General features: G+C 55.9%; 2 protein-coding genes and 1 non-coding gene across 4 annotated transcripts; all 3 read right to left on the bottom strand.

Moving 5' to 3' along the window:
- Positions 1 to 114: 114 nt before the first annotated feature.
- TRNAS-AGA (transfer RNA serine (anticodon AGA)) lies at positions 115 to 196 on the bottom strand. The gene has a single exon. It is a non-coding gene; the product is annotated as a tRNA-Ser (tRNA).
- A 3,451-nt stretch (positions 197 to 3,647) lies between these two features.
- On the bottom strand, positions 3,648 to 5,054 carry NRN1L (neuritin 1 like). Its single transcript, XM_055553847.1, has 3 exons — positions 4,964 to 5,054; positions 4,137 to 4,269; positions 3,648 to 4,026 (listed from the first exon to the last, which is right to left on the bottom strand). The coding sequence occupies exons 1-3, from the start codon at positions 5,052 to 5,054 to the stop codon at positions 3,741 to 3,743; spliced, it is 510 nt and encodes a 169-aa protein (XP_055409822.1). The 3' UTR covers positions 3,648 to 3,740.
- Positions 5,055 to 5,425: 371 nt separating this feature from the next.
- On the bottom strand, positions 5,426 to 16,573 carry EDC4 (enhancer of mRNA decapping 4). 2 transcript variants are annotated; one of them, XM_055554113.1, is made up of 29 exons: positions 16,274 to 16,573; positions 13,813 to 13,969; positions 13,315 to 13,426; positions 12,914 to 13,013; positions 12,455 to 12,644; positions 12,201 to 12,348; positions 12,007 to 12,111; positions 11,583 to 11,692; positions 11,422 to 11,505; positions 11,234 to 11,329; positions 11,035 to 11,137; positions 10,743 to 10,923; positions 10,576 to 10,648; positions 10,386 to 10,477; positions 10,123 to 10,322; positions 9,920 to 10,035; positions 9,682 to 9,832; positions 8,927 to 9,360; positions 8,729 to 8,833; positions 8,494 to 8,646; positions 8,373 to 8,409; positions 8,058 to 8,235; positions 7,796 to 7,951; positions 7,577 to 7,692; positions 7,333 to 7,498; positions 7,060 to 7,246; positions 6,749 to 6,968; positions 6,218 to 6,381; positions 5,426 to 5,979 (listed from the first exon to the last, which is right to left on the bottom strand). In XM_055554113.1, exons 1-29 carry the CDS (start codon positions 16,356 to 16,358, stop codon positions 5,787 to 5,789), a joined length of 4,212 nt encoding a protein of 1,403 aa, XP_055410088.1. In that variant the 5' UTR covers positions 16,359 to 16,573; the 3' UTR covers positions 5,426 to 5,786. The 2 variants fall into 2 exon arrangements, with proteins under 2 accessions (XP_055410088.1, XP_055410089.1); XM_055554114.1 differs by having other exon boundaries at positions 10,123 to 10,310; positions 16,274 to 16,572.
- Positions 16,574 to 17,237: the final 664 nt, after the last annotated feature.

The raw sequence follows: 17,237 nt of genomic DNA, 5'->3' as shown, positions 1-17,237 counted from the left end.
GAACTTTTCACCGGGCAACCATAAAGAGCAAGATTGGAAAAGAACCAAGGCAATAAATAGCATTCTTCCTAAACTGGCTATGCCCCAATAGGAATCATCATAAGGGAAAGATACCGTAGTCGGCAGGATTTGAACCTGCGCGGGGAAACCCCAATGGATTTCTAGTCCATCGCCTTAACCACTCGGCCACGACTACTTTCAGTTATTAAAAGGAGTGTAATCTCCATACATCTTCCTCATTTCTGTCTGTTTATTAAAATTTTTATTGAACCCTTATTTCATACATGGAATTGTCTTTGTGTAAATTAATCTTATACTTTAAACCTGAACATATATTAACACCATAAAACATCATGGTCTGTTTTATGTACTAGGGCTTCATAAAAGATTAAAAAATAAAACTTTTAGGGACTTCCCTGGTGGTCCAGTGGTAAAGACTCTGTGTTTTCACTGCAGGGGGCACAGGTTTGATACCTGGTTGGGGAACTAAGATTCCCTGCAAACTGCTTGGCCAAAATAAATAAACAAATAAACATTAAAAATTATTTCCATATGTCTAGTGTTATGCTTCAAGGAATGAACTTAGGGGCCAAACAAACGGAATTATATTCCAGCTCTGACACTTCCACAGTTGCATGAACTTAAGGAAGATATCTTCCTCTCCCTAAACCCCATGTTGGTTTGTTTGTTTTCCTTTTTAAAAGATTTATTTATTTAGTCTGAACTGGGTTTTTGTTGCTGTGCTTGGGCTTTCTCTAGTTGCAGCAAATGGGGGCTATTCTTTGTGGTGGTGTACAGGCTTCTTACTGCAGTGGTTTCTCTTGTTGCAGAGCAAAGGCTCTTAGGCATGTGGGCTCAGTAGTTGTGGCCCGGTGATATGTGGGATCCTCCTGGACCAGTGGTTGAACCTGTGTCCCCTGCATTGGCAGGTAGATTCCCAACCCCTGGACTAGCAGGGGAAGCTCTAGCCTCATGTGTCTTATTTGTATAATGGGGATAAAAATCCTGACCCCCACAGTTATTGTGAGGATAGAAAATAATATAGAATTCCAAGGTTGATGGGGTTTAGAAATCCACACCTCTGTTTTACAGAAATTCAGTAAATTAATTCAACAGATATTTATCGAGCAAGCTGTGGGCAGGTGCTGGGCTCTGGTGAAGAACTCCAGAGCCCTGAGATAAAGAGGTATGTTGAGGCAAGGGGAACTGGGCTCAGGATATCTAGCCCCCAGATTTTCTCCTGAACAATAGCTATTCCATGTCTGCAGAGCTGCAAATGTGAGAAGCACCATTACCATGATCCTCTGCCCTGGGCAGCTGTGTCTAGGACCCAGTCCAGTTGGCCATCAGCCCACCCCTTCCCTCTAGCTCTGGGATAAAACACACAAAGCTCTTAAGCCCCTGGCCAGAGAGCAGATTCTGTCCCCATCCCCAACCCCATGCATACACTCCAGGTCACTCAATTCCAGGGAAGAGCAGGGACTTAGGGAGCAAAAACCAGGGGAAAGTAGGTCACAGCAGGAGGATGGTAATCCCCTTGACGGCTGGCCAGCACTACAGAGCCCCTGCTCCTGGAAGCAGGCTGCTCCTGGCCACCCACCTCGAGTAGCTCTGGGAAGATTTTTGGGGTTTGGAGCCCCAGCACCATCCGTCCCAATAGTATGCTCAGGTTAATAGCCCAAAGAAGACATACCCTCCATACTGAAGTCATTCTTAGGCCAAGCTCTTGCCGACGGTAACATTTCCTATGCAGGTTTTAGCGATTCTGTTTTTCATTCCACACAGTCCCACAAGTGCATTCTTTATACCCACCCCTATGTTGGGTGCTGGAGACACAAAGAGGACCCCTGGGGAATCCACGGTGGGGAATTCTGACCTAGACCCAGGCAATAACAAGCCAGTGAGCCAGGGCTATCAGTACTGAGGCAGAAGAAAGCCCGGGAGCTGTGTGGACCTGAAGGAGGCTTCTGATTCAGCCTGGATTCAGGGATAGGGAGGAGGGGATACTGAACAACAAGTAGGAGTTTGCCAGGAGAAAATAAGGAAGGGTATTCTGAGCACAGAGAATAGATGTATAAAGATCCAGAGGAATAAAAGTCTGGCGTGTCCTTCCAGAAGATACTGGTGGTCAGCAGGTGGTTTTTGACTTGAACTTTCTCCTTTAGGTGAGAAGATGGGTAAGGAATGGTTGGGAGAGCGAAGTGGGGATAAAAGTACAGGTGAAGGAAATACAGGAGCAAAGACAGGGCAGAGTGAGTTAATTGAGGCATCTTAGCTAACTGGAATGAGAGGGTGTTTGGGAAGCCTTGCTGAAGTAGGGCTCCTCTGGATGAAGTAGAGTGGAGGTCCCTGGAGGCTCCTGTCACCTTGGAGCCTAAGCAAGGGTCCTACCAGGCCTGATTCTGTCCTAGGGCCAACAACCCCTCAGCACGCGCTTTAGTGCAAACCTGGCCTGACAAGTTCTGGACTCCCACCCGTCCTCCCCTCCCAGCTGATTCCTTGGGCCCCTCTTGTAAAGCCCTCTCCAGCTCAGCGCCACTTCTCCTCCACCATTTGTCACTCTGGCATCTTTACCACCTATCACTCTCTATCATGCTCCTTCTCTGAAACCTCCCCTTACCCCAAGGACTGAGCAGGTAGATCATTCCTCTGTGCTACTATAGACTGCGAGTTACTCAGGAGACTGAATAAACAATCCTACATAGACACACAGCTGACTTACATAGGGCCTTGCAGACAATGAAAAGGAGTTTAATATCGGGATCAGTTTTTCAATGGAGAATAAAGTAGAGGGAGTGAGAGAGAGTAGAAGCCAATGAGGAGGCCATGGCAGTGTTCACTCAAGTCGTGTGGTGTAAACTTGGTAAAGGGTCCTGAGAGGGATGGTAGAGGGTCTCCCCCTCTCCGAGGCCTTCTTCTTCCCTCAGGATTGTGCTCATGCTGATTCTTGCTCTTCTTCTCCACCATGAAGAACAGGGGCTCCTCACACATGGCACATTCATCTGTGTGTCCAGAAAGTCCTCCGGGATTTCTCTGACCTCATGCAGCACACCTCTTCTCAGAGAACAAGCTTGTGCAGAGCAGAGGCCAGAAGAACCCTCATTGTGACCCAGTTTCTGCCGTTCCCGGTCACCTCAGAGACTTGAGTGTCGACTCCAACAGGGGTTCCCCATCTTCTGGAACAGGCTCCCCTCAGATGAACCATGACCCCAGAGAAGGAGAGGAAAGGGTACTTAATCTGAGCTTTGTCTTGAAGGCTAAGGGGGTAGTTCAGCAGAGGGAGCATGAGGTGAGATGGTCAGGAGCCTGGAAGTTGGGAGAGGGGTGGACTGGCTGGGGGTGGGGATGGGGACGTTCTACCACCTCACGAGGCCCCTACAGGCCAGCGCAGGAGGGGCAGGAAGGTAGGAGTGCCAGCCTGGGAGAACGGAGAGAGAGATTCCGGGGCAGAACTCTTGGAACCTGCTGGCAGTGGAAAGCTCTGCCTTGCCCCTGGGAAATGAGTGTTTGTGAGGAGAAAGACTGAGTCCCCTGTGGCAGCCTTTGGCCCCGCCCATGTCATCTTGGGGATCAGTTTCTGGAGGCCTCAACCCCAGCCAAGCGGGCCTCAGCAGAAAGGAAGGAAGGAACTTAGTACAAATATAAATACCTTTTATGAAAGCCAAGTGTGCTCTGAGGAGGCTGACAGCAGCCACCAGAGCAGGGCTGGAGGCGGGGGCATCACTACCCAACTGGACTGGCTAGGCCAGGGGCCCCAGGAGGCAGGCCAGCGCCAGAGCAGCTGCCAGCAGCGGGGGCATGGGGGCCGGGGCGGGCGCCGGCGCTGTTGCCCGCAGGGTTTCCTGGTTGGTCTCTGGGCCCACCCCGCGCTCCTGAAGGCGCACAGGGGTGCCACAGAGAGTGTGCAAGTTATCTGGGTGTGGGGCCCGGCGAGCTTCTTGCTGTAGTGACTCCCACACGGCGGCTGCCTCCTCCGGGCAGCCCAATAGGACTCTCGAGGCACAAGTGTGGAAGTCATTCCAAGACCTGTTAAGGGTATGGGGTTAGGGGAATTAGGTGGGGCGGGGGGGGGCTTTGGGATGGGAGGGAAAAGGCTCAGATCCCAAGGGTGATGTTGCCCTTGCACCTGCCCATACCTGCAGACAGTCTCCAGTTCGCCTCCGTGGCCCATGCCGTCTCCCAAGCGGATGAGACACTCAGCAAAGCCCTGGTATATGGTGTCACAGCGGCCTGGGCCCGCTGCAGCTGCTGCCAGGGGAGATACAGGGACTGCGGGTGGGGGTGGAGACTAATTGATAGGATGAGGCAGTGCACCCTCAACCCCCCAACTCCCAGAGGCTTGTTTACCAGGGAGCTTTCTGGGGACGTGACTCAGCGTGAAGGGGGCACCCCAGGGAACCAAGGGGCACACCTGGGGACCACCTGCCACCACCCCCTTCTAGGAGAACCCAGACAGGATAGGTGGGTGTGGGAGAAGTCTCATCCCAGGGGTTGGCTTTCTCCAAGTTCTGGGCCCCAGGTCAGGTGAGAACGGTCCAATTGAAGGAGGATGGACATGGGTAATGGGGACAGGGCCCCTGGCAAAAGCCAGTTTCTCTGTAGCCTAGACACCTCCCTGAACACAGGTGTTTCCCAATGGGTCAGGATAGAGGGGGTTGAGATCCAGGCCCGAGCCTAGGAGAGGACCTCAGAGATCCCAGGGTTGGTCTGGGAGTCCCACAAGAGGTTAAGCCTCTGCTTATCAGACTGTGGAATTTGGGGGTTCTTCCCTCTGAAACCAGGGTTCAGTTCACACCCCTCACTTTACATCTTTCAGTCACTGGGTCACATTCTTCCCTCCCTGGAGCCCTTTCACCTCTCCACCCTGGCTCTCGGCACTCAGGAAGGCTGTGCCTCAGCTCCCACACAGCCTACACCCAGCCTGTGGGGAGGGCGTGTGGACAGTATGGGTCTGGGCACTCACCGAGGGGCGGCAGCAGCAGCAACAGCAGCAGCCCCAGCGCACAGGGCGGTTGCCGGTGGTGACAGCAGCAGCAGCAGCAGCAGCGCATCATCCCCAGCTGGGAGCCTACTAACAGGGCTAGCAGCTTGGAGGGCAGCCCTTCGGCCCAGCCTCCGGGAGGAGGCACTGTGATTGGATGGGGGGCGGGGCTCAGCCACCCAGAAGCCCCACCCCAGTTCCAATAGGCAAAAGAGGAGGGAGGGACTCCAGAGAGGAGAACCAGGAGCATAGTGGGGTGCTGAGCTGACCCCGGGGGGCCCTTGCCTTGGAGATGGAGAGGAGAGATCTGGGAGAGTAGCTGGGCAGATGAGGGTGGTGTCCAGGCCCCCTGGGATGGGTTTGCCTAGACAGAGCTCCGCATAGGGAGAAGAGAGGGGGCAGGTTAAGAGAGGGCAGTTATCAAAATCACACCAAAGACACATGAAAAGCACACACATACTCCATTTTATTCCAAAAACATTTACTTGAATTTCTCAATGTTTTTTCAAAAACAAAAAGACCCAAATCGAAGGTAAAAAGGAACATGGAAAATTCAACTTAAGTGGTGTCATAATCTCGGGGGTTATGCTCCAGGCATGGCAGAACCCAAGAAGGCACAATACCCACCCTGGGCCCAGCCTACACCTGCTGGCTACCCCAGCCTGCAGACCACAGCCAGTGCTATCCCCGTAAAACTCTCCAAAGGTGGGAGCCTGAGCAGGTAACGGGCAGGTATGACCCTACTTTGGCCTAAGCCTGTCTGTTGGCCTTCAGTGCCACCTCATCCTGGACAAAGCAGGCTTAGCTAAGGGAGGCTGGGGGTCATAAGGCCGTGCAGCATGAGGCTGAGACGCCGGGCTGCTTTGCCAAGTGAGTTGTGTGGCTCCGCCTGCAGGAACTGGAAGAGCTTCTGGCGCACCTGAGCCATGACGGAGCCCATGTGGTCCCGAGTGATGGGGTCACTGTGGTCCAGGTGCATTACAGCCTCTTCCAGGTAGCTGGGGATGGAGGAAAAAGACTGACTACAGGTGGCCTCCAGCAGAGGAGAACGCCCCCTGGTGGCTATGAGGCCCAGAGGGGCTGCTGACAATGGAGGTCTCAAAGCCTGAGATGGGTGGGGGCAGAGGGGACTGGTGGAGAACACTAGGAAGGGGAGTCAGGTAGGAGTGGGAGTCTCTGCTTTGAAGTACTCACCCACCTTCACCCCAGCTCTAGTCCCCGACTATTCCCACTCACCTGAGCTTGAGGTCAGTTCGAGTGCCAAGATCAGAGGCCAGTTGCTGGATGAGAGAAAGGAGTACAGGCTGGGAGAGGGGGCAAGGTGGCTGCCCAAAAACCTGGCCTGGGTCCACTGTTTCACACACGTATAGCACCAGGTTCAGGTCGGCAGCTGTCAGGGCCTGAGTAGAGAAGAGTTTATAGCTGATGTCAAGATGGAATGCCTGCTTGTCTGGCTAGGTGGCCTGGGAGAGGATGACTGCAGAGTAGGGCATCCTGAGGGAGTTGCTCAGGGGCCCAGAGAGCACTGAAGGGCTGCTGTTACTCTAGAGGATCAGGAAAGATTTCTGAGAAGGGTAGTGACAAAGCAAGATGGACTGAGGTAGAAATAAAGGGATCCAGGGTCCAGGCAGAGGGAAAAGCAAGGGAAATGGCCTGGAGGCAAAGAGAACCAAGAAAAGTCTGCTGCCAGACCACCCGAAGTCTGATGGGGAGCGTGGGTCTTGTCAGGAGACACTGGCCTCTACCTGGGCCCAGTGCCTGGCTTACCTGCTGGAAGGCCTGATTGAGGTGGCCCTGCTGCAGCAGCTGCAGGATATGGGCTTGCTGGGCTTGGCAGTCGAGGTGGGCAGCGGGGACAGGTGTGCCGGCGGCTGAGCGCATGGCCTGCATGATGCTAGAGGTGACGGCGGCCTGCTGCTCCTTGAGAGCCACACTCACCTCGCCCTTCACGATGCGCTGTACCTGTGCTAGAATCGCCTCCTGCAGGCTACGAGGCAAGTGAGGGAGACGAGGTCAATATGCGGTTGGGTCTGGCCCTTTCCACACCCACCACCTAGCTCTGTGCCCAGGCCACCCACCTGCCCACGGCCACGTGCAGCTGGTGCTGCACCTCAGCCCGAACGCTGCCAGACACAGTGGCCGCCATCTGCTCCGTGGCCCCCTGCAGGGTGCTGACCAGGCCCCGCAGCTGGGCCAGCACAGGCTCCCGTGCCTCCTGCTCTCGTGCCTTGCGGCTCTTCATGTGGCTCTCCAACTGCTGCAAGTCTGAAAAGTGACCATGGGAGCCATGAGAGGGACAATGGGGAAAAGAGGATGGCCTCTCCCTCCCTGAGGCAGAAGACCCCACTCACACTCCTGTGTGCCCAGTCGGAAGCTATCATTGATCTGCTGGAACATGGCCTGGCAGCTCTTCTCGAAGGCGGGCAGGACCACACTCTGGAAGGCTTCCCGGTAGGCAGCCTGCATTGGCCCCTGTAATGTGTCTGCAGCTGCTCGGGCAATGGCATCTGTCAAGTTCTGGGGTGGAGGAGGGGATGAGTTGAGTCTTGAGCTCATGCCCACCACCCACTTCCCTCATTTTGGGCCCTACAGCACCTTGGACTTGAGCAGCTTAGAGATGTTCTCTTTCATGCTACTCTCCACAGCTGTGAGTTTGGTGGCCACCGAGTTGCTGAGCTGGCCAGCCACGGGCTCCAGACTCCGGGAGACACCTGGGACAGGGAAGGAGGGAGGGGGTCGAGCCATGAGACGAGGCTTGACAGGGAGAGGGCCCTTCGAATCTGGCCTGCCCAGAAATCTCCATGTGAAACTCACATGGAGGAACTGTCTTCTTGATCTCGTCTCGTATGCTGCGCTCCAGCCGCCCTGCCACCGCTGAAGACAGTGCCTGGGATAGCTGCTGTGTCAGCTGCTCCTGCAGCTGCCCACCCCGCTGCTGCCCCTCGGCCAGGGCCCGCTCCAGTCGCCGCTCTGTGCTGTTGCTAAGGAACAGACCCGGAGGAGGTCCCACATCCTGTCCTGGGCGGAGAACATGGGTGCATCCCTGTCCCAGCTGTGCCCTTGCCCCCAAGGATACGCTCCTGCTCGTGCCTTGACTCCAGGGCTCGCTCCACGTGGCCTGTGACGGTGCTCTGCAGGCCTTCAAGCTGGGCGCACAGGCGCTGCAGCAGCTCTTCTTGGCTGTGCCGCAGCTGTGCCAGCTCTCTCTGCTGCTGCCAGATCAGTGCTGGCCAGTCCTCAGGGGTTTCTGCCACCTGCCAGTAATACCACAAGTCACCTGATGCCTGCCCTGCTCATCCCCCACATCAGACCAGGGGAAGGTCTGGCCACCTCCCCCACTCCCACAGGCAGGAGTCCCAGAAGCAGAAAGGGACTCTCTCTGCTCACTCACCTGGTGCTCTGTGAGCCGGGATCCCAAGGATGAATCCCTGCCATAGGTGAGAAGCACCTCAGGCCATGTCACGCAGGCAGCCTGAAGACCACCCCCTCCCTGGCCCCAGGACCCCTCCTACCCATCATCCTTTTTGCCCTTTCTCTTGAGCTTGGGTGAGGCCCGAGGGGATCCTTTGGTCTTCCAGTCCTTGGCTGGAAGACGTGGAGTGGGCACTTTGGTGCCAAAGTTCCCTGCAGCAGAGGCGAGGCTGGCCACCTCGTCATCATGGTCACTGGGGGAAGAGGAAGGAGAGAGATAGGCACTTGCCCACTGGCTGGCCCTCCCGGGAGAGGAATGTGCAGGGTGATGCCTACCTTTGCTCGGCACTGGCGTCCTGGCTGTCGTGTTGCTGCAGCAGGTGATAAGGTGGTCGATGGAAGGCCAGGCTCTTGTGCTTTTCCTGGAGGCCATTCCGGGGGCTGGGGAGGGCCAAGCCAAGTCAGTGGTGGATGACTCTACCTGAAGCCCCTACCATTGGCACACTCCCCCCACCTACCCTCCAAGCTCCTCACCTCTCTGCCAGGCTGCTGCAGGTCTCACGAGTGATGTCTGGAGCTGTAGGCCAGACCTGACTGTCAGGGGCCGTGGCCTCCTGGGTCAAGGCTGCCTCCAGGAGGGAAGGGGTACTATGCCGATCCCCATCCCCAGGGACCCCATCCAGGCTAAGCTGGGGGCCGAGCTCGGGCCCTGGCCGGGGCCGTGGAGACAACAGGTGGAGCGCCGAGGCCGCTGAGGCCATGCTGTCTGGCTCCAGGCCCTCAGGAGCAGAGGCGCCAAAGCCACGGGACAGTGCCTCAGATGCAATCTCAGGGATGTCCTGGGACAAGGCAGTGGAGGCTGAGGAGATAACATCGGGGGAGCGGGTGCGGCTGGGGGAAGCCTGAGGCAGCCCCAGGGGTTCCACTTCCTGCAGCTCCAGGGCGAGTGCAGAGGCAGCAGTAGGCACCTGAGGGGGCCAAGATAAGACTTAAATGGTGGGAGGTAGGGCTAAAACAAGTATGGAGATGATGCACTGGTGTGTGCAGTGATAAGAGATGGGGCACGGGGGATGGGGACGCAAGTCATAAATGGTCACAGTCAGAAGAGGAGGGGGAAAGAGAGGCTGAGGGGCTGCTCACCAGGGACACCGGGGGCTAAGATACCCTCAGGGGAAACATGAGCTATCTGAGGCAGAGTAGGACCAGCACACAGGAAACTGGGAGATCGCCCCCAACCTCCCCACCCTCAAACGCCTGCCACCCTGCACTTCACACACCCACACACACACCTGACCAGACCCTTTAGGAGTCAGTTTGTCGGCCGGACCTGGGAGCAGGCCGGGCAGGAGCCCACGTGGGCTTGCCTGCAGGCTGCTGCTGCTCATGGCCAGACTGCCATCCAGCTGTAGCTTGGGGCTCAAGGTCAGCTCCTCAGGTGGCCTGGTGGCAGGAGGATGAAGTATAAGTAGACAAAGCCTGGTGCCACCTGGCACCAGCCCCTGCCCCTCTCTCTGCCCCTCACTTCACCTGGGCAAGGAGGGGTCCACGGCCGAAGTACTGCTCATGGCAGACACGGCTGTGAGAGAGGAGCTGCTGCTGCTGCTACTGCTGCTGCTGCTGCTGCTGCTGGGAGATGCAGCGATCTGGGGAAACACGGAGAATTAGGGCTGTGGCTGTGGAGAGCATCCCCAGGTACCACCTTCCTCAAAGCCCACTCCTCCCAAGCACACCTGCTGCAGGGAGGCGCTAGGCGTCATGAAGGCGTCAGGTGTCATCAGCTTGGGCTTGGTCTCACTGCTCAGACTGAGGAAGTCAGCTGGTGCAGGTAACTCCACGATACGTCGGAGGTCAGGCTGGGAGCCATGAGTGGCTGATCCCAGGCCCTCTGAGCCCAGCTCCGGCCGAGACTCTCCAAATGCTGTGGGGAAGGCTGCCACTTGAGTCAGATCTCACACCCTGGTCAAAACCCACTTCCCTCTCACCCCTAACTCACCAAAGTCTTCATGGGTAGAGTGCGAGGGGAGTGGGGCCACAACGTCAGGGTTCAGCTGCGGCTGAAAGCGGATCTGGACGTCCTGTAATGCCCTGCAGGATGAGCAGAGAAAGAAAATGACAGTCAGAGGCAGGACGGTAGGGAGGGGCACTGACTGGGAACAGGCGGCCCCCCTTCCCAATACACTTACTTAGTGTGCACACAAAAGAGCTTGATAAGCACACCAGCTGCAGACTCCATTGCACCTGCTCCATGGGTCCCATCTATAAGGACAATGTGGATGACTAAGCCCCTGACACTCTGTACCTTAGCACTCCCCTACCTCCCAACACAGACCCCTGACCCTGAGCAGCTCACCGGCCCCAAGGCTGTCATTCTCCTCCTCGGCAGGCAGCACCTCTGTGTGCCGCAGCCGGCAGCGACTCACAACCTGGATACCGAAGCTCAGGACAGGGTGGGTGAGAAGGAACTCAGAGATGGAGCTGAAGCAGGCCCGGCCCTCCTCCTGGTTCTGCAGCAGTTCCATCACGTAGAGGACCTGCACAGGTGGCAAGGTCACAGCTGAGTTCAGGGGCTAGGGAGGCCCCAGATGAGCCACACACACCTTCATCCCCCTGATGCTACCCACTCTGCTCCCACTGCAGCCCACCTTCCGCTGTACATCACTGAGGATCAGGTATTCCGCTGAGAGGTCCAGGCAAACCTTGAGGCTGGGGGGCACACTCACTGGGCTGAAGATATCTGGGGAGAAGCTGGATGGGGGGATGAGGCAGGATAAATGAGACTTAGGATGGGAAGGACCTATATCACCAAGCCTGCCCCTGCCCAGCCCCACAGCCCCTGCTTACCGAATGGTCTGCAGGCAGGTCCAGGACACCGTGCACCACATCTTCAGCTCCCGATTCTGGTCAGCGCCAGTAATGAGGAATCTCCAGAAAGGGACCCTGCAAAGCAGCAAGGCACTGAGTGGCTGGCGGGGCCCTTTATAGTAGCCCAAGGTCCAGCCCACCACCCTCCAGCCTACCCACTCACTCACTCAGGATCCTGTTTCTTGTGGTTGTCACAGAACAGGAGGCAGGAGAGGGGCCGCCCATCATGAGGCTTCCACTCATGTAAACACCTGCGGTAAATGAGGGGCCCGAGTGGGTGATCTGATCCCCTACCTAGGGGAGCCCAGTCCCTCAGGCTCTGCCTTACCGTGGCTCATCCTGTCCCTCAATGTAGATCTGCCAGAACTTGACAAAGCCATCATGACTTGCAGTAGCCAGGACAGTCCCATCAGGTGAGAGGGCCCCTTCACTCAAGCACTGAGAAGAACCCAAAAAGCCTTGCTTTGCCACCAACTAGAGGTGGGAGCAAGTCCTTCTCAGGTGAGGATGGAAGTGAGCTAGGCTGACCCACAGTGGATCTGCATGTGTGTTTGAAAGACTGACTGAATGGACCCCTGTGGAGAAGCCCAGATCCAGGGGGGTATAGCCAGGTCAGGTGTGAGCACCACAGGAGAGGGGTCACTCTGTGCTCAGAGGTCCCATGGGCAGAGTGCTGAAAAGCTGTCTGGGCAGCTGTGGGTCCAGAGAATAGACGAGGGACACAGTGGGGTGGGGCGAGAGGGCAGGCTTACTGTGCTGTGGCCTTTTACCACGATGAAGCCCTGCTTGATCTGGCTGACATCCACGGGCCAGGTGCTGTGGTTGGTACGGAGCATGTCCAGGTCCCACACCTCAGCCTGGCAGGTACCGGGAGGTGAGCGCTCAGCCCATGACTACCCCACTGCTACTCAGCCCCTTCCTGTCCCCCCAGGCCCAGCCCCCTCACCCGGTCCTCATGCAACAGGGCCACCGTTGGGCTGCCCTCCTCACAGCAGTCCTCACTCTCTTCGGGGATGAAGGGGCACCAGATGATCCTGCGGAAGTGGTTCAGCGGAGTGCCCTCTGGCTGGCGGATGTGGACCAAGATCTCCTCTCTGAGCAGGGTGTTAAGGGCTAGTCGGAGGGATGATGCGGTGCGTCTGGCAGACCCAGCTCCACCCACTTTTCTCCAGTCCCCCATCCCACCCTGGGAAAGGATACTGAATTTTGCCATTAATCAGGGCCAAGCGCCATACAAACAGGTTGCCTGCCTCATCCAGGCAGGCCAGCTGTGGGGAATTGAGGTGTGCAAAGGCCAGATCAGCCACGCTGCCTGTGAAGCCTTTGAGCAGGGTCCGCTCTGAAGTGCTGACACTGATCACTCGCACCATTGCTGAGCCGTTGTTGGCAGCTGGAATCAGGAGAGTGGTAGGCCGTGAATAAACTCAGGACCAGGTGGCAACAGAGAGGCCCTGCCCTTGCCTGCCTCTCTGCCATTACTGGTCTGAGGCTCAGTTTTCTCACTGGGCTCCAGAGGGCTGGGCAGAGCTGGGGGCATTGCAGACGAGCCTGCCATCACACCTCTACAGTCTGAGGGGGCTGAGTGACCCGACGACCGCAGAGCTTCCCCTCTGGGGCTTCAAGCAGAACATGTTCCTCCTCTGTACTGCTCCTACTCACCCCGAATAGCATAGGCCAAGAAAGAGTTGGACACAGCAATCAAGTTGCCATAGTAGTATTTCTGCTCCCAGTCATACTTGGCGACAGGCTGAATTTTCACCTGAGAACCGAGAGTGAGGAAGGTCACAGAAGTCAAGGGCTGCGGCGCCTTTCCTGGAGCTGAAGTAGCCCCCAGCATGCCTGGGGACAGGAGAGGCCATATGTGCAAGCCCAGCCACCCAGTCACAACTCTTAGGGTCAGATTCCCACAAAGACTTGGCAGCCAACACTGGCTTCCTGAGACTGGGGTACACTATCTGTCTGTTAGGATAGTCCCCATAGGAACTGGCAGCATGGAATAAGGGAGGGACAGCCTAACTGTGCCCCAGCCATTATACATGCCACAACATCTTGGTGCCCACCTTGTTGCTCCCCCGTGCCTTGCTCGAGATGCTAGAGTCACTGCTGGCCACAATCTCCACCTCCTTGGCCAAAATTCCAATGCCAGTGGAACTGTCGTCTCCTAAGAGGCAGCTGAAGGGAAGGGTGCACAAGCATGACTCTTGTTCACCCGAAGTCTCAATGGGCAGGGTTGAGGGGAGAAGATGCAGCCACTCTGGTGAAAGTGTCAAGCCCCAGATGCCCTGATCTGCCTGATTCACTGGTCCCGAAATCCATAGCTTCTCTTGCTCACCTCCCTCCTTGGGAATGGTTCTACTTTCATGCTAAACCAGGAGCCCAAATTTCAGATTGAGGCCAAGCCCTTGTCTGTGGCCCTCATCCAAGTGAAGCATTCTACCCCAGGCTGTCTTGCGGGGAAGCAGCAGAGACTGCCGGACCCTCTTCCCCCACCTTATGCCTTTAGTTAGCAAATACCTCAAAGACCCCATCACCACCACTACCATCTCCCAGACACTCACATGACCTGCTTTTCCTGCAGGTTAATAGGTGGCATGGCTCGGAGACCAGGCTTGTTTGTTGAAGCACTGTCACCTGAGCAGAGGGGGTCTGGGACCAGGAGCCCATTGAGATCTCCATTGTAGGCATTAGATGATCGTTGGTTCTCTGCACTGGGGCCTAGGGGCAGAAAGGGCCACTCTGACGAGTTTGTTCCACCTGCCCACTGGCCTCTCCTTCTGCAGGGTTCCATTCAAGAATCATGAGGTGCTCTAGAAACACTCAACAAGGCACGTCAGTGGGGAGGAGGGCCCTTTGTTCAATTCATTCTATAAGCACTGACGGTGAACCCAATGTATGCTAGGACCAAGGATGAGCATGAGGCTCTTCTACCTGGGGGAGGGGTGTAAGTCATCAAGAACCCTCTGTGACCAGTTAATATTTAGGCCTGGGTCAGTACAGAAGGACTCTGTGTACTTGAAGAAGGGCAGAGAAATAGTCAGGACAGACTTTACAGTAGTAGTGTGGCTGGAACACAAACATGGGAAGGATGGAGGGAAAACAAGGCTGCAGAGGTCTCAGGAATGAGGTTGGGGTGTTTTGATTTTCCCTGTGGTAATGAGAGCACAGAAGAGTTTTGAATGGGAAGGTAACATGATCTGCTATGGCCAGAGGACTGACTGTTCTAAAGTGACATGTAGGATAGTTTAGAATCCAGGTGAGAGATATCAGGACCTGGACCAAAGTAGTGGAGGCACTGGGGAAGAGAGGATGACCTCCTAAGGCATGGAAAGACATGATTAAGATGTGGAAGAAAGAAAGGAAGGAGACTGCCTCACAAAGACATGGGCTCAGAAGAAACCACTATGGACGTGAAGGAGCTGGCCAAAGAGGAGAGAAATTATGGGGTAGAGTGTATGAGTAGGACAGATAGCATTTCAGTTGTTTACCATTGGTTTTACCATTAGCTGTATTTCAAGCAGTCTCATAGGCTCAAACACTACTCCAAAACTCCCAGGTGGCAAGGAGACTAGTGCTTCATATTCAGGAATCTGGCAAGTTTCTAGTCACAAAACAGCCTGGGATCTCACATTGTCCTCCAGTAAGAGGAGACAAGCAAGTACTACTTGGCAAACAGGGGAATCAAGTTTCAATCTAAGAGGAAAAACTACAGGCCACCTCACTTGCATCAGAGTGAGTGATGCTAAGAGGTAAGGTGACCACTCTCCCTTCCAGGGAGGCTAGTATGAGGGCAAACAAGCTACATGTTACCCATGCCAGGCTCCATCAAACCTTTGTGGCAGTTAAGAAGCATGAGAGGGCCACGCCAAGCCCAAGAGTAACGGGAGCACACACTCTAGGCCTGGGGAAAGGGGTTTCAGGCAGCAGGTGGATTTTCTCAGAGATTAGAGGTTAGCTGAACCCAGCAGTGGGGACCCCTGCCTGTGTCCAAAAGGGGCCAGTTTGGGCTTTTCAGCAGGTTTAACAACAGGGTCTGAGGAAACACAGTCCTCAGCTCTGGGTGCTGCACATCCATACCACCATCACCAGCCAGTCTCTCGACCACTACAACTTTCCACGGGTCTCTGAATCTGCCATGAAACTTTGGTACATTCACACATGCTATTTCCTCTCTGTAGAAGGTCTTTCCTGACACCCCAGTCTCTCTCCCTATTACAAGACCTGGCCTAAATACTGCTCTTCTCTCAGCTGTTCTCAGGCATTGACCAGCCCCTACCCCACCCACTCCATCCTCCTCATAGAACCAAAACACTTCTCTCTCTCAATGAGAAGAACATTATATTACACCTCATTAACTCTGTGGCCTAGGAGCTCACTGAGGGCAGGAGGAGCTTTGGCAGTACCACTGCAAACCCAGGTAAATTAGAAATGAATGGAGATTAACTACCGCTTGCAAATGTTTGCAGCCTGATCCAATCAGCACTGTGCAATCTGTGATTTGCCTTAATCCCAGAGAGCACACGGGAACTGGTTGATCATCTACCTCCAGAAAATCAGTCTTAAAATTGCAGGCCTAGAGTCTGCATTCCAGAAGGAAAGGCGAGTTGCTTTGGTGCTCAGCACAGCGCCTAGTTCAAGACCCAGAACTCGGTGTACAGAGCCCAGATTAGCCCTGTGAACTATGGTAAAAGGGTAGGGAACCCGGGCCAGTTCCAGGAACACTCGAGACGTTGCTGCCAGGACATCTGGTGGGCTTTGCGGATTCAGAGAAGAGCCCTCACCTTCAGCCGAGATGCTGAAGGACAGGGCAGAGCGGCACGGCTCCGGGATGGGGAAGGATCGCATCATGGGGTCTCCGCACTTGGGTAAGCACACCCCTCCGACCCTCCGACCCTCGTCTGCCCTTACCAGATGGAAGGATGCGGAGCTGGTCCTGAGGGACCCCAGGGCCATGAAGGCAGCCAAGGCCCGCGCCGCCCTTCTGCCCGCTCATGGGGGCCCACCCCCACTGTCCCGGCTCACCTCCCGCCGGCCGGTCCAGCTTGAGGATATCCCGCAGGTGCTGCGTGGCGTCCTCTATGTCGATGCTCGCGCAAGAGGAGGCCATGGGCCCAGTCGCCGGCGCCTGAGTCCGCGCCGCGTTCGTTTCACTGCCGCCGCGCACCGTCCAGCCGGGCACAACCCCGCCAGGGCCAAACAGCGGGACGCCGGTCACTATACTCGACCCACCCGAAGCTCACAAACCGCCGCCCGCGCTGCGTCCCTGAGCCCCGCCAACCCCACCAACCGCCTCCACTTCCGGCCCGCCCGAGCTTCAGCTCCCGGAACCTGAGCCGGGCGGAGAAGAAAGGTTCCGGGCTCGTGAGGAGGACGCTTCGCCCCTCCAGAAGCCCGCCCCTGCGCTAGTAGGGTGGGGAGAGTTCCTTGGGGCTGAGGCAGAGCAAATGTCCACCTTCTGGACCGCTCCAAACCCTACTTGCTTCAGAATAACCCGCCTAGTCCATGTCCACTCCCAAAGCATGGACTCATGATGGGCCTAGACCGGGTCAACTCTGTTGCCTAAGCCAAATCTCTTACATACCCCAGAACAAGTTGAATTGGCAAAAATTTAGGTTTCTACTTTGTGAAGTGGGTCAGTGTAACCCAAGGCCTGAGCGGGCGAGCCTGCTGTCGCGTCCGACTCTGCGACGCCATGGGCTATAGCCTGCCAGGCTCCTCTGTCCATGGGATTTCCCAGGCAAGAATTCTGGAGTGGGTTGCCATTCCCTTCTCCAGGGGATCTTCTAGACCCAGGGATCAAACCTGTCTCCTGCATCTACCTGCATTGGCAGGCGGATTCTTTACCACTGAGCCACCTGGGAAGGTCTGAAGGGACCTGTTAATTCATGGACCCAGGAATTGCAAGGGCAGACATGGTCTCACCACAAACATCACCTTGTTCCCTAATGTCTCTCAGCATCCCTCTGCATGACCTCGCACCATCAGG

This window comes from Bubalus kerabau, chromosome 17, assembly GCF_029407905.1.
Source record: "Bubalus kerabau isolate K-KA32 ecotype Philippines breed swamp buffalo chromosome 17, PCC_UOA_SB_1v2, whole genome shotgun sequence".
Lineage (NCBI taxonomy): Eukaryota > Metazoa > Chordata > Mammalia > Artiodactyla > Bovidae > Bubalus > Bubalus kerabau.
Note: the sequence above shows the minus strand (reverse complement) of the source record. Positions and strands in the feature narration are given on the sequence as shown.

Coding starts and splice junctions, on each gene's coding strand:
- NRN1L (XM_055553847.1), bottom strand. CDS start 5,054: ATGATGCGCTGCTGCTGCTGCTGCTGCTGTCACCACCGGCAACCGCCC. Junction 4,270..4,963: donor GCTGCTGCTGCCGCCCCTCG/GTGAGTGCCCAG, acceptor CCCCACCCGCAG/TCCCTGTATCTCCCCTGGCA. Junction 4,027..4,136: donor GAACTGGAGACTGTCTGCAG/GTATGGGCAGGT, acceptor TACCCTTAACAG/GTCTTGGAATGACTTCCACA.
- EDC4 (XM_055554113.1), bottom strand. CDS start 16,358: ATGGCCTCCTCTTGCGCGAGCATCGACATAGAGGACGCCACGCAGCAC. Junction 8,647..8,728: donor GACGCCAGTGCCGAGCAAAG/GTAGGCATCACC, acceptor CTCTTCCCCCAG/TGACCATGATGACGAGGTGG. Junction 6,969..7,059: donor CTGCACGTGGCCGTGGGCAG/GTGGGTGGCCTG, acceptor CTTGCCTCGTAG/CCTGCAGGAGGCGATTCTAG.